This window comes from Cervus canadensis, chromosome 21 (genome assembly GCF_019320065.1).
Source record: "Cervus canadensis isolate Bull #8, Minnesota chromosome 21, ASM1932006v1, whole genome shotgun sequence".
In the NCBI taxonomy this organism is placed as follows: Eukaryota; Metazoa; Chordata; class Mammalia; order Artiodactyla; family Cervidae; genus Cervus; species Cervus canadensis.
The window spans coordinates 1,524,342-1,537,359 of NC_057406.1; the positions used below are offsets into that span (position 1 = coordinate 1,524,342).

Here is a 13,018-nt window from a genome sequence, read left to right on the forward strand (position 1 = left end):
GACCCCGGGGAGGGGTGAAGGCAGGTGGCTGTCAGCCTTCCCACGGGCTTGGCCGGGGCTGAAGCAGTAGCTACTGGTCAGGTGCTGCTCGCCTGCCCGGGGCTGGGCGTCCGGACCCTCCGTGGGGCCAGAAATGCTTGGGGGGCTCTCGCCTGCCCGTGGTCACAGGGCGCCTCCCGGGAAGGAGGCCCTGTCAGCACTGGCACCCTGAACGCTGTCTCTGCCAGCCACGCTGGCGAAAGCCCCTCCCAGGACACCGCGGCCAGCGAACAAAAGCCATGCTTATCAAAGGAGTTTCTCTTTATTTTCATAATTTAGCTGAATCAACACAAAACTGAATACTGTAAAACAAGGGGAAAAATGCTGCAACATATCAAACTCCCAGTCTCTGCCCTCAGAAGGTGTCTACACCCACTGTCGAAAGAAACAGGTGAGGGGGGAGGTGGTGGGGACGCTGGCAGGCAGGGCAGAGGTGCGCTGGGCCGGGGACCCTCCCCAGGCCTCCCTCCCCACTCCTGGAGTGACCACGGGTCGAGGAGCCTGGGGCCAGCCTGGGGGGCCAGCACCCTGTGGCCGCCTCCTCTGTGATGGGAAACGCCACCGCCAGCCATCCCTTTCACCCCAGGATACACGTGCCCGTGAATCTGTGGTGACTGAATGTAACTAAATACTCATGGACGTTGGAATGGGTCTTAAATAAATGGAGTTTCTCTCCTATCTTTAGTCTATGGGTGGCTGGAACAACTTCTATATAGATTTTTTATAACTTTTTTTTTTTTAGTAGCATAGACCTAGCATAACACTCCTGTTAATTGGACTCTTAGGTAGTATACTTCAGCTGAAACTCAGGAAGATAAAGGGGGCTGGCACAGGGCGGCCGGGGGAAGGTAAACCTAACTGTCCCTTATCCGTGGGGCCTGGCGACCCCGCCTCGCAGGAGGGACATGGGAGATGCGGGCTCGGCCCGACCCCCACTGTCTCCGCCTTCTGGCATGAAGACTGAGATCACAGGGGGCATCCGATGGGGAAGACAAGTTCGGCTGCCAACTGCCCTCCAGATCTGTGAACGTGAGAGGGGTAAGAAAACAGGAAACAAAATTGGTTGGAACAGGCGTGATCCAAGGACTGGACACTCCCAGGACAGAGGCCCAGGGGGCAGGACCATCCAACCCAAACCAAGAGAAAGGCCACCGGCCCTTCTGTGTCACCGGCCAGCATGCCTGTGCCGCCCAGACCTGGTGCTCAGCCCGCTGCCCCCAAGTCCTGCCCCCTCCGCACACTGGGCGCCCCTCTGTCTGGGGGTGCAGGTCCCCAACACCCACCCCAAACCCTTTGGGAGGCTCCTGTCCCGGCCCGCCTCTCAGGGACGCCTGGGGCTACCACATGAATTGTTAAATAGGATTTTCTACAAATATACAACATATAAAAACTGTTAAATATATAACTTTCGGCTTTGCAAAATACATTTAATGATCTCTTTCAAACAAGTGTTACTTTCGCTTTCTTTAATTTGCTTTCTGGAGCTAAAGGGCGGTCGGATGAGACAGCAGTCATGGGAGACCCAACATGCTCTTGCAGATCCTGGATTGTCCCGCTATCTGAATGGGGCGGCGAGAGGTGCGTCGAACTGGTTAAAACAGAAAGTGATTTTAGTAGGAGAAGGTCCACCTAAGTACAGAGGAGCAGGTGTGCGCGGCGGGCTGCGGTCCCCAGCAGGCGTGCCCGCGGGGTCCACATGGGGACATCACAGGCCACGTGTCCTCCGGCCGCGTCCTCCGGCCGCGCGGGGCGGGGGCAGGGCCCGCAGTGTTCGTGGGGCGGGGGCCGCCTGGGCACGTCTCTGCCCCCGTGTACCCCCCGTCGAACCCAGGGACTCGGATGGTGAGGGCGAGTCCACGTGAAAATAGATTTTGCTCTTTGGTCTATTGAATATACTGAAAGGATAAGAAAATAAAAGCGATTCGGACAGTCTGGGGCTCGAGGAGAGGCCACGTCTGCGTCCGAGACTCAGTCCTCCCGGGACCCGGCGCTGTCCTCCACTCCCGGGCTGGCGGGGCTTCAGTCTCGTCCTCCTCGTCCTCCTCCTTCTCCAAGTCCAGGCCAGGAGGGCGGCCAGGCCAGGCTCCAGGGGTGCCCGGCAACGCGGCCCCGCGGTGTGTCCCCGGCCTGAGTCCTGGGGGAGGCCGGACAGACTCAGCGCGGGCGGCCGAGGAAGCAGGCTGTCCTTGACGGGCTAGAGAAACGGAGGGTGGGCGGATGGCAGAGGGTAGGTGGCGTCCACGACGGGCCGAGGACTGTGGCTGAGCTGTGGACTCTCCAGGGAGCCGGGGCCACTCCTGGCGCCCCTCTGGGGCTGCGTTTGTCAGGAGACCTGAGAAGCAGAGAGAGGAGAGCCGTCAGCCTCCACACTCACCAAGGGTCCCCGTCAGGAACGGCAGGAACCCAGGGACCCCACGAGGCTGGCCTCACTCAGACAACGTGCTCAAAAGACGCCAGCAGACTTTCTTGAGGACAAAAACTAATTTTCAGACCCAAACTGGAGGAGAAAGCTATGCTTGCCACAAGGAGAAGCCCCTGGGAACACCCCCTTCCTCCGGGTGGGAACACCCCCTTCCTCCGGGTGGGTCCCTGCCCCCAGCCCTTGGCCGTGACGAGGGAACATGCTGGAACTCTCAGCTGCTGGTGTGAGCGACGTGTCCTTCGTCCTATGCTGGCCAGGCCCTCGGGTCTGGGTTGCATCGACCTGTTTCTTTAACTATGTACACAGAAGGCGCTGCATAATTGCACAGAGCAGAGCGTTGGAAACAAGGGTGCCTCACCCCCACAGAGCCCCTGAAGGGATGCAGAGCTGGGGTGAGCATGCTGGTTGGGGGGTGCACAGCACCCCGATGTCTCAGGGACACGGCAGAACATGCCAGGTCAGGGCCGTGAGGGCAGAGGGGTCCCAGCCCCTGCTCTGCAGTGGGAGTGTCACGGGTGAGACAGCGGACACAGGACGGGGGTGGGGGTTTCCCCGGGGCACCCCCGCAGCCTCCCACCCAGTGTCCACGTCCACGCCGGGCCCACCCGCTCGGCAGAACGGGGCCTTCCAGGGGCTGCAGGAGCAGGACTGGTGTGGGACCCCAGGGCTGTGGGCATGTGTCCAGAGCGACAGTAGCCCCCGAGGGGAGCTCCAGGCGCCGCTGGAGAGGGGGATGGGTATGACGGCGGGCAGCGGGAGAGAGGCTCGGAACCCCTGTGTCTCCACTGACGAGGCCCAGCCCAGGAGGGGGGCGGGGAGCAGGGCCAGGGTGGGACACAGCCTGGGGTCACTGTCCAGACCGGCACAGGGTCCTGGGGGGTCACTGTCCAGACTGGAGCAGGGTCCTGGGGGGTCACTGTCCAGACTGGAGCAGGGTCCTGGGGGGTCACTGTCCAGACCGGCGCAGGGTCATGGTTGCATGCTTCTCCCCATCTGACCAGCTGCCTATCAGCCCCGGGACCCGGACCCCAATCCGCAGCAAGCACCCCTCCCCCGGCTCTCCCACGTTGGACAGAGGGCCCCGTGCGTGCTGTGCTTGGGGCAGTGTCCTGGAGGGGTGGTGACCCTCGCCTGCCCGGGACTCTGCAGGCCACGTCCAGCCCACCCTCCACTCTGCTGTGCACAGCCCAGGGCAGCCGCCCCCCCCGACCTGTCCAGTCACGTCCATGACCGAGACCGTCCAGCCCGGTCACTCACTGGCTAGCTCGAGGGGCTAACCAAGAAAGGAAGCACCGAACCTACTTTTTCTACATAGAAAGTTGTATAAATTCTTATTCATGGATAAATGGGAAAACATAGGAGCATAAACAGAAAATAAAAATCCACCCACGTTTCTGCACCCGAAGGTAAATATTTTGATAACGTTACTGCATTTCCTCTGCACTCTGTAACAGCTCACACTCTCTGTGTTACAGCGACGATGAGGCTGGGGCTCGGCATGAACACTCGCGTTTTCCGGGGGCAGGCCGGCAGCCTGTCTGGGGGGTCGGCGACCCCTGGCCACGTCCGTGCTCACGCGGGACAGACCAGCAGGGACAGGGCCGTTTCAGCGCCCCCCCTCCCAGTGCTGCCTGGGCCGCCGCTTCTCACTTCTGCGAGCTCAGACAGCAGAGGCTCCCACGCCCCGTCATCCCACCGAAAAGAGGCCGGCTTTGGTCGAGGACTCCTCTTCACTTCTCGTGCCGGTCAGAGGAGGGGAACACGCTCACATCTATGTCAGTTTGTCTGGCCGGGCCCTGCGTTTCTTCCTGATCTGAACAGGGACGCGTGTTTCATCACGGGCAGGCCGGCAAGAGCCCCCGGCACGTGCCCGTGGGCCTGCCGCCCAGCGTGCTCCACCCGCGGCTCTCGTCTGTGCCGTGTTGTGGACACCCAGGTTTTCTTTTCCGGGAGGGAAGCAGGGCTGGGAGTCCATTCGGGACGCCCTCACGGCTTAAAGCGACCCAGTCACTACACACCATCCTAGGGCTTGTCACAGGGGGTCCCCCATCCTCAGGGGGTCCCTGCTTTCCCCCACACCCCTTGGCCTCTGGCCTTTCCTGCCCCTGGGTGGGCAGGTGGGTGGGGAAGTGTGGACACCAGGCCCCTGTCCGCTCCAGCCAGCGCCCCCCCATGGGCCCAGCCTGGAGACAGAAGCCAGGACAGAGGGACACGGGGGCCTGTCCAGCTTCCTCCCGAGCCCAGGGTGTCCCCTTCCTTCTGCGGCCAGGCCCACGCTGAGTGGGGGAGGGAGGCAGACCCAGAACCACCGAAGGGGAGGGGCTGCAGCCGGACCAGCCAGGCGGGGGCTCACAGGTCTGCAGCCTTTGTGGTCAGAGCTTGGGCTCAGCAGCCTGACCTCGGCATGGCCATCAGGAATGGATGGGCAGCCCGACATCCTCAGCGGCTGTGGTCGTCTGGGACAAAAGGTCCGGCCCACCCAGCAGCACCCATGGGTGGGGACTGCCAGCTGGTTCCGAGGCCCAGTGACCGGGAGAGAGGCCGGGGAGTCGGGTCTGCAGCCCGGGAAGGCGGTCGGGAGCCCGGGGACCAGCTGCAGCGGGGCCGACAGGGCTCTTCTGGCCCCAGAGCCACGCTTCTGGGCGAGGGATTTCACGGCCAAGGCCCGTCTCAGGGTTCCCGCTCAGGGCCCTGCGCTGGTCCTCACGGCACCCGGCTGGCCCCTGTGGGCGGCGGGAGGCTGCTCTGCTGGAAAGTGGGTCCTCTGGTTCCCAGCATCCTTCCCTGGGGACAGGTGCCTCGAGACAGTAGGCCACACCCCCCAGGGGCCCCGGGATCTCCTGGGGGGCTGCCCCACACCGGGGGACCACATGCCTGAGCTCTGGGGACACAAACGAGAAGGGAGGCAGGCCTGAGCTGGGGGGTCTCAGCCCCAGGGCCCCCTCCTCACACCTGTTCAGGTAGAAGCAGGGTCAGTGACCGGGACCCCAGGCTGGGCGGGACGTGGGCTCCATCCGCCAGGAGCTCGGGCAGCGGTCTCTCTGTCTCTGGGGGGGTCCAGCCTGGGGTCCCCTCCACATCTGTGCACTGGGGGCTGGTCTGAGCTGGCACTGTGGACCCGCTGGGGTGCCCATCCAGGGGAGTCTCTCCCACCAGCCGGGGAAGCCCGCGTTCCGAGGTGATGAGTTGGTTTTTCTCGGTGTTTGGAGACTATAAAGCTTTGTTCACAAAACACAGGGATGCTCTCCAGCTCCATGAGTCCATGGAGTTGCAGTCTCGGTTCCTCTGAAAGTTCCCACTGCCTTCCGGGTCTGGATGAGCCTTCTGTTCAGGAAGCGCGAGGTTCTGGATTGAACGCAATGCCCTGAGCAAAACGTCCTGATGAACTGCAGAAACACGGAAACCACGGGGCCTCGAGACGACCGTGGGCTGTGCAAGAGGGCTTGACCACGAAGGCTGTTACCGCAGAGAAAGTAAAAGCCTGGGGAGAAGCTTCTGGAAAGGCTGAGCATCGTCCCGTCCACACCCGGCCAGCCGCGTGACTGCGGCTCTGGGACCGTTTCCTGACCTCACACATGAGGGGTGTCGTTCACTGAGCCCCGAACCCGGGAGGTCCCAGACGCCCGAGGAGGGAGGGGACACGCTCATTCCCAGAGGCGCACAGATGCTCAGACGTGGCCCCCTCTGCCCGGGCGTGAGGGAGGCGGCCACCTGGAGACCCAAGTCCGGGTGAAAACTCACAGTGGTGGCTGGTGCCTGGGGCAGACAGGGCGGAGACGGGACACCGCAAACGGCGGGGCTGCAGACAAAGGCCAGGGCAGCTCGCGGCCTGGGGACGCCTGGCAGGAGGCGGCGGGGTGCCCCTTGGGGACCAGTCTGACTGCCCCGATCGCAGCTACTGGTCCCCGCGGCTGCCCCCAAGGCTGCCTGTCCCCGGCCCACCTGCCCCCCCTGTGCCTCCCTCAGGGGCTGCTGGACAGCAGGAGGGTGATAGCCACGCCGCCTCCTGATACTTAGGGTCCCTGAGCAGGCAGGGAGTGAAGGGCTTCATCCCCTGGAGCCCGCAGCCCCCAAAGATCACATGAACTGCCCCAGACCAGCGGGGACACCCGTGATGACATGCGGCAGCACGGCCCGCGCCTGGGAATCTGTCCTGGAGGCTGCGGGGTGCGGGGGTCTTGTGGGACCTCGCAGAGCCGGTTCTGAAGGGCCAGGCCTCCACGGTGCCCCTGACGAGAGAAGCCAGGGAGGGGAGGCGGCCCGGCAGGGGCAGGGAACGCCGGGGCGGGCAGCTCGGTCCCTGCCCTGTAGCCTCCAGGCGCTGCCCCTCGTGCCTATGGAGCGGTGTGGGGTGGCCACCCCTCCCTGCATCAGGGGACTCAGATGGGCCGCTCCGCACATCACATCCCCACAGCACCCTGGGGGCCCGGGTCTGGGGCCCAGCCGACAGGGAGAAGCCGGGTCTGACCTCAGGGCCCCCTCCCCTGCTACCCTCACACCTCGGCCCCTGGCGAGGACTCAGGTGACCACGCCTGCCCTCCCGGGCTCAGCAGCGGCCGTGCGTCTCCCCTCCTGGGGTCTCTGGCTAACAAAGCCTCTGCGTGGCCTCAATCACCCCAAGCCGCTGGCCTTCCAGGGCCGGGGAGGCAGGCCCCACCTCTGGCAGGGCTGGTCAAGAACCAGCCAAGGGTGGGAGGGCGGGACGGAGGCCGGCACCCAGCCCGAGGCGAGAATGCGGGAGAACTGTGTGCTCAGCGGCCTGCCCCGGGCAGAGCCGACCCTGCGTGTCGGAGCAGAGGAGCTGATTTAGCACTGGCTTACCAGGGCGAGTCTGCTGCCCCGGTCACAGTGGAACCGGCCCTCGGGGGACAAAGCGATGTGTGTGTGTGGGGGGGGGGGCGGGGGGCAAACGCCGGGAGGGGCTGAGTGCTGACGAGGGTGTCCCAGTGGAACAACGAGACAGAGAAGACGGACGCGAGAGCCAGCGCTTAAAACACGCCAGGGGCCCCTCCCCGCAGACCTCTCTCCCCGCACTGGTCCCACAGGCCCGTCTCCCCAGTAGGCAGTGAGTGCCCGGCACTAGTCTCCCCAAGGCCTGCCTGAGGGAGGCGGCGGAGAAACCTCCGCTCCGCCCGGGGGAGGCCGGGACCCCGGCAACATCCTGCTCAGCTGCTGCCCGGCTCCTGCAGGGGTGCCCCCTGGATGGGGCCCCCAGGCTGAGACGGTGGGTAGGCCCCCACCCCAGCCCCCTCCAGCTCTGCACTGGGTGGTCCTCGACCTTCCCACCTGCTCAGCTGCCCCCAGAAGGGCCGGCTCGCCAGGCGGCTTTTCCGAAGGGAGTCTGACAGCTCTGGCCTCTGGTCTGTCTGCTCTGTCCCTAGGCAGAGGCAGACTCTGAAGTCCCTGCTGCCCCCCTCCCCGCTGGCTCCGCCATCAGAGGGCGACACATTTGGCCAACCATTGCTTGCAGCCGCCCCGCCATCCCGAGGTCCCGGCGATGCTGGAGATGACAGGGCATGGCGGGGGGCCTGTGAGGGGTGTCAGGCAGCCTCTCTGGTGCCTGACTGTCCACAGGGTGTGGGGCCCCGTGTGCCCGGGGAGCTCAGGGTGGAACCCCGACTCCACTCTGCCTGCGTGTCCGCTTTCAGCAGGTGGGGAGTCACTGCTGGACCCAGGCCGCGTCCTCAGGGGCACACGTGTCTGCAGATGGTGCGGGTGCCCTGCCAGGCTGCTGTCAGTCAGAGGCGTCTGGGGAGCAGGCCGAGGATCCGGCCAAACCCTTTGTGGCTCAAATATCCATCCACGTCCATTTGTTAAAAGGAGCTTCACTGAGGGACAGCTCACAGCCCACAGGTGCCCTCTGACGGGGTAAACTCCTAGGTTTGGTCCGTTCAGAGCCGGGCAGCCATCACCACGGTCAGCTTGCAGCACTTGCCAACATTCCCCAGAGTGCACCCATCAGCAGTGACACCCCCACCCCATCCCACCCCGGGGAGCCCCCAGGAGAGGGGTTCTGGGTCACATGGTCTATGCATCTAACTTTCTGAGCAACTGCCAGACCGTTGTCCAAAGGCGCTGACACGTGCATCTCTGACTCTCTTGATGATGCACTGCCCAGCACTCTCCAGGAAGACCGGCAAATTCACACACCTCCCAGCATCCTTCGTGAAGCTTCAAAATGAAGCTAAAGGAGATCAGACCCAGCCCAGGGGCCCCGGGAGCCGCGCCCATTGGCGCTGTGGCGGCCGACCCCTGATGGAGAACCTCTCGTCACATGTTCCATCCACATTTCAGGCTTTAGGAAGTTTCCACCCCGAGCTGCGATCCTCCCCGTCTGCCTGCTACCCTGTCCCAGGCTGGGAACCAGCTCCCACTGGGCAGGCCCCCCACGCCCACCTTCCATCGGCCTCGGTTCTCGTGGAGGGAAGCTTGACTTTCAGAAGCTCAGGGCATCGGGGCTGCCCCTGAGGACGGGCCCAGTGTCGGCCTCCTGGTCTCTGGTGACCTGCAGAGGCCTCAGCTGTAAAATGGGGTGACAACAGTCCACGGTGACCACCCGCCTGGACAGGGGCCCCAGGGCATGTGCTCAGAACAGCGTCAGGGGTGTCTGCCGTCATCACTGCTGGTCTCTGCTCGAGTTCAGGCTGCTGGACCATTTCAGCGTCCTTCCTCCTGAACTCAGATGCCCACCTGGCCTCATCTCCAGCCATCTCATGGTTTCCGGTGTCTTATTTTAGTCTGTAATCCATAGGAAATTTAATTTGGGATGAGGGGTGAGGTAAGGGTCTCACTTGAATCTCCCCCAAATATAAAGTGGGTGTTCTCAGCATCCACTGTTGGGGGCCGCCCCTTTCCCCGGCACCCCTGTCCACGGACACCAACATCTGGGTACGTGTTGGCCACGTGGTCTGGTCCTCGGCTCAGAAAAAGCATCAGAAGAGGGAACACTTTCGTGGGTGGTAACTGGATCCCAGGAACTTCATGAAGCACGGTCCCATATGGACTCACGAGGCGGGTGAGTGGATCCTGGGAACTTCATGAAGCACAGTCCTCTAGGGGCTCACGAGGCGGGTGAGCGGCAGAACCAAGCTGTGGCCGCACTGCCCAGCGCTGATCAGCTCACAAAGCTTTTTCACCCCCATGTCCCTCCCCAGCAGGAGGTGGACCCTGGGGCAAGTCCCAGAGCCTTGTTCCACACCGTGGCTGAGTCCCACCCGACATGAGACATGAAATCATTCTGTAGTGTTCCAGAAAAATTTCATTGGAGATTTGATTGAAATTGTATTAAATCTAAACATCAAGTCTGAAAGGACAACGTCATAATATTTAGACAATCCCTACCTGATCAAAGTGTGTGACATCTTTCTATTCATCTCTGCAAGTCTTTGTAAGTTTCCCATGGTGAGGCTTTGTCATGATCTTTATATGTGATTTTTCTTACTAGAGTTATTCCCAGTTATTTTATGTTTGCTCCTGCCATTAACAGAGAGCTCTTCTCTCTCACTTTCATGTCTTTATTAACTGCAATGAAACCATTATGCTTTCTGCACACAGCTGCTTGGAGGTAAGAACACATAGGCTTTTTTCCAGTCTCTCCCCCACGAGCCAGTGGGCGTGCTTCTTCCTTAAAGCTGCCTACAGACTTCACATTCTGTTTCCACCTCCTAAATGACCCATGTCTAAGCGACTGTGACTCTGTGCCCCAGCCCTCAGGGCAGATGCGCCTTTATTAATCAAGTCTGGGGTTGGCAAACTCGTGTTCCCAGGGGCCAGGCAGTGTATATTTTCAACTTTACAGGTTGTAAGGTCTCTCTGCAAAGACTCAGCTTTGCCATTGCAGTGCGAACACATCCCTAGGTGATATATGGGTGAATAAGCCAGGCTGTGTGCCCATAAAACTTTATTTACAAAAACAGGTAGGGGGCCAGATTTGACCAGCAGGTGGTAGTCAGCTGGATCTAGACCAGAGCTTGTTCCTATCTATGAAAGTTTACAGCTGAACACAAGTAAAGGAACTTCTATGTTCCTAGTTGGTCTAATTTAACAAATTTTTAATTCATTTTCAAGACATTCAGGTGATCCTCTAGAGTTTAGGAAGTACCTGTTTACTTTCTGTAGGTAATAGTTATTGCATTTTCTCATATCAAATAGTTTTATGAGTGCATTTGCCAGAACTTACAAAAAGTAACCAGTTCTTGGGGACTGTAGGCCAGCCTCACGACAGCCACTGGCCCTCGGCCCAGTAAGGACAGGGTGGGGTCCACCTGCAGTGCAACGTCAGCCCTGGCTCCAGGGGGACACCAGGTTCTGGGAGGACCCACCTTCTCCTCCAGGTTAGCCTAGAGGGCTGCAAGCATCGCTCCTATAATGTTTTTTCTGAGGAATAAATACAGGGTTTGACTGCTGTCTTTTCCCGCATCTTCTGAATTAGAACACGTGTTGTGTTTGATCTCCTGACAGATCTTGTTGTCCTACCTGATTCTGAAATATTGAAGTGTTTGCATCTCATATAAATCTGCTGTGTGGTGGACTGCCCTGGGTTCTTTTGAAGGCCTGCAGAAATCAGCCTGCTGTTATTTTATGTCAGTGCCAGCATAAAATCACCCAGTCACCACTCACACCAGGGGCAGGGATCCCCGAGAAGCATGTGCACCCCAAAACAACGCTAAGTCCCAGAGGGCCTCGGGCACTGGCGAAGGGGCTCAGTGCTTGGCACACCACCCAGCCCACATCACAGACGCAAGACTCTCTACTGAACAAAACGACTCTCCGCAAGCTTTAACTTTGGGGACCTTTCTGGCACCAGGGTTTTACCAGCCCCTAAAATGACCTGGGTAATTTACTGCATTTTCCGATTTGGGGGAAGAGACACCTGTGTGCAGAATGCTTTCAAGAACATGCCAGTTAAAACATCTGGAACTTTTCCAGGAAAACATTAACATTTCCTACTCCTTTGGTTATTTTTGTTAATCCCATGCCCCCCAAAATATGATATATTTAATCAGATTTCCATGTGTAGTGATCAGTGGCCCAGCTATGCACACACTCCTGAATAATTTGAGGCCCCATTACAGGCTGATTTTTCTTTCTTCCTTTCAGGCTTATGTTCTAACTTTTAAAAAACCTATACATGACAGAAGTAAAAATGCATTTTTGTAGTTTTGCCAGAGATGCAATGATCAATTCCCTGTCTTTAAAAAAAAATCATTAATATTTCTTTTTCATCTTTACAGGTTTTCTCCTCTCCTTTTGAAGGTGGCTTTTTCTATAGCTTGGGTTCTTCATTTTTCTTCTGAGTTAAAAACAAAGTGATTTAAGCCACAGTGTATTGACAAGCCCATCTTTCCCTGTGCCCACAGGTGCACTGGGCTGTTCTCATCACATTCTAAATGAGATTTAACAATAACTCAGATGTGTACACTGTATCATCTGGTAAGTGCCGGCCCCACATGACGGTGTTCATATTCTAACTTTCTGAACCCTTAAAGCAGCCCTGGTGGGGCTTCCCCGGTGGCTCAGATGGTAAAGAATCTGCCTGCCAACGCAGGAGACCCTGGTGCGATCCCTGGGTCAGGAAGATTCCTTGCAGGAGGGCATGGCCACCCACTCCAGTGTTCTTGCCTGGAGAATCCCACGGACAGAGGCGCCTGGTGGGCTGCAGTCACATTAGGAGTCCCAAAAGAATTGGACACAACTGAGTGACTAACATTTTCACACTTTCAGAGCAGCCCTAGGGATCAGGGAATAGCATTTTGCCCATTTTTATAGATGCAGAAATGGAAACGCAGAAATGGAAATTCAGAGAGCAAGGTCACGTGCTCTGAGTTAAGCAGACCAGGACTGCTCTGCCAGGGAATTGAGTGGGAAGACTGACCTCACACGCACATGACTCATGGGCGGAGCTTCGGGTTTTATTTCATCCTTGACCAAGAAGTTATAGGAAGGTCCTGGTTGCTCGGGTTATGATTATTTTGGGGGGTATGGTTTCAAACATATGCTATCGTGATTGGAAAAGAAGGCTGGCACATTCCTCCTTTTCAGTTCAGTTCAGCTCAGTTCAGTCACTTAGTCGTGTCCAACTCTCTGTGACCCCATGGACTGCAGCACACCAGGCCTCCCTGTCCATCACCAACTCTGGAGCTTGCTCAAACTTATGTCCATTGAGTCAGTGATGCCATCCAACCATCTCATCCTTTGTCATCCACTTCTCCTCCCGCCTTCAATCTTTCCGAGCATCAGGGTCTTTTCCAATGGGTCAGCTCTTTGCATCAGGTGGCCAAATTATTGGAGTTTCAGCTTCAACATCAGTCCTTCCAAGGAACACCCAGGACTGATCTCCTTTAGGATGGACTGGTTGGATCTCCTTGCAGTCCAAGGAACTCTCAGGAGTCTTCTCCAACACCAGAGTTCAAAAGCATCAATTCTTCAGCACTCAGCTTTCTTTATAGTCCAACTCTCACATCCATACATGACCACTGGGAAAACCATAGCCTTGACTAGATGGACCTTTGTTGATAAAGTAATGTCTCTGCTTTTTAATATGCTATCTAGGTTGGT

General features: G+C 58.8%; 1 protein-coding gene across 2 annotated transcripts in view; it reads right to left on the reverse strand.

The window, feature by feature from the left end:
• Positions 1-279: 279 nt before the first annotated feature.
• Positions 280-13,018, reverse strand: part of TAFA5 (TAFA chemokine like family member 5) — a 173,781-nt gene continuing 161,042 nt past the window's right edge. For both annotated transcript variants that reach the window (XM_043441238.1, XM_043441239.1), the window contains exon 4: positions 280-2,371. In XM_043441238.1, coding sequence (XP_043297173.1) covers positions 2,363-2,371 — 9 coding nt within the window. In that variant the 3' untranslated portion in view covers positions 280-2,362. The remainder of the gene's footprint in view (positions 2,372-13,018) is intronic.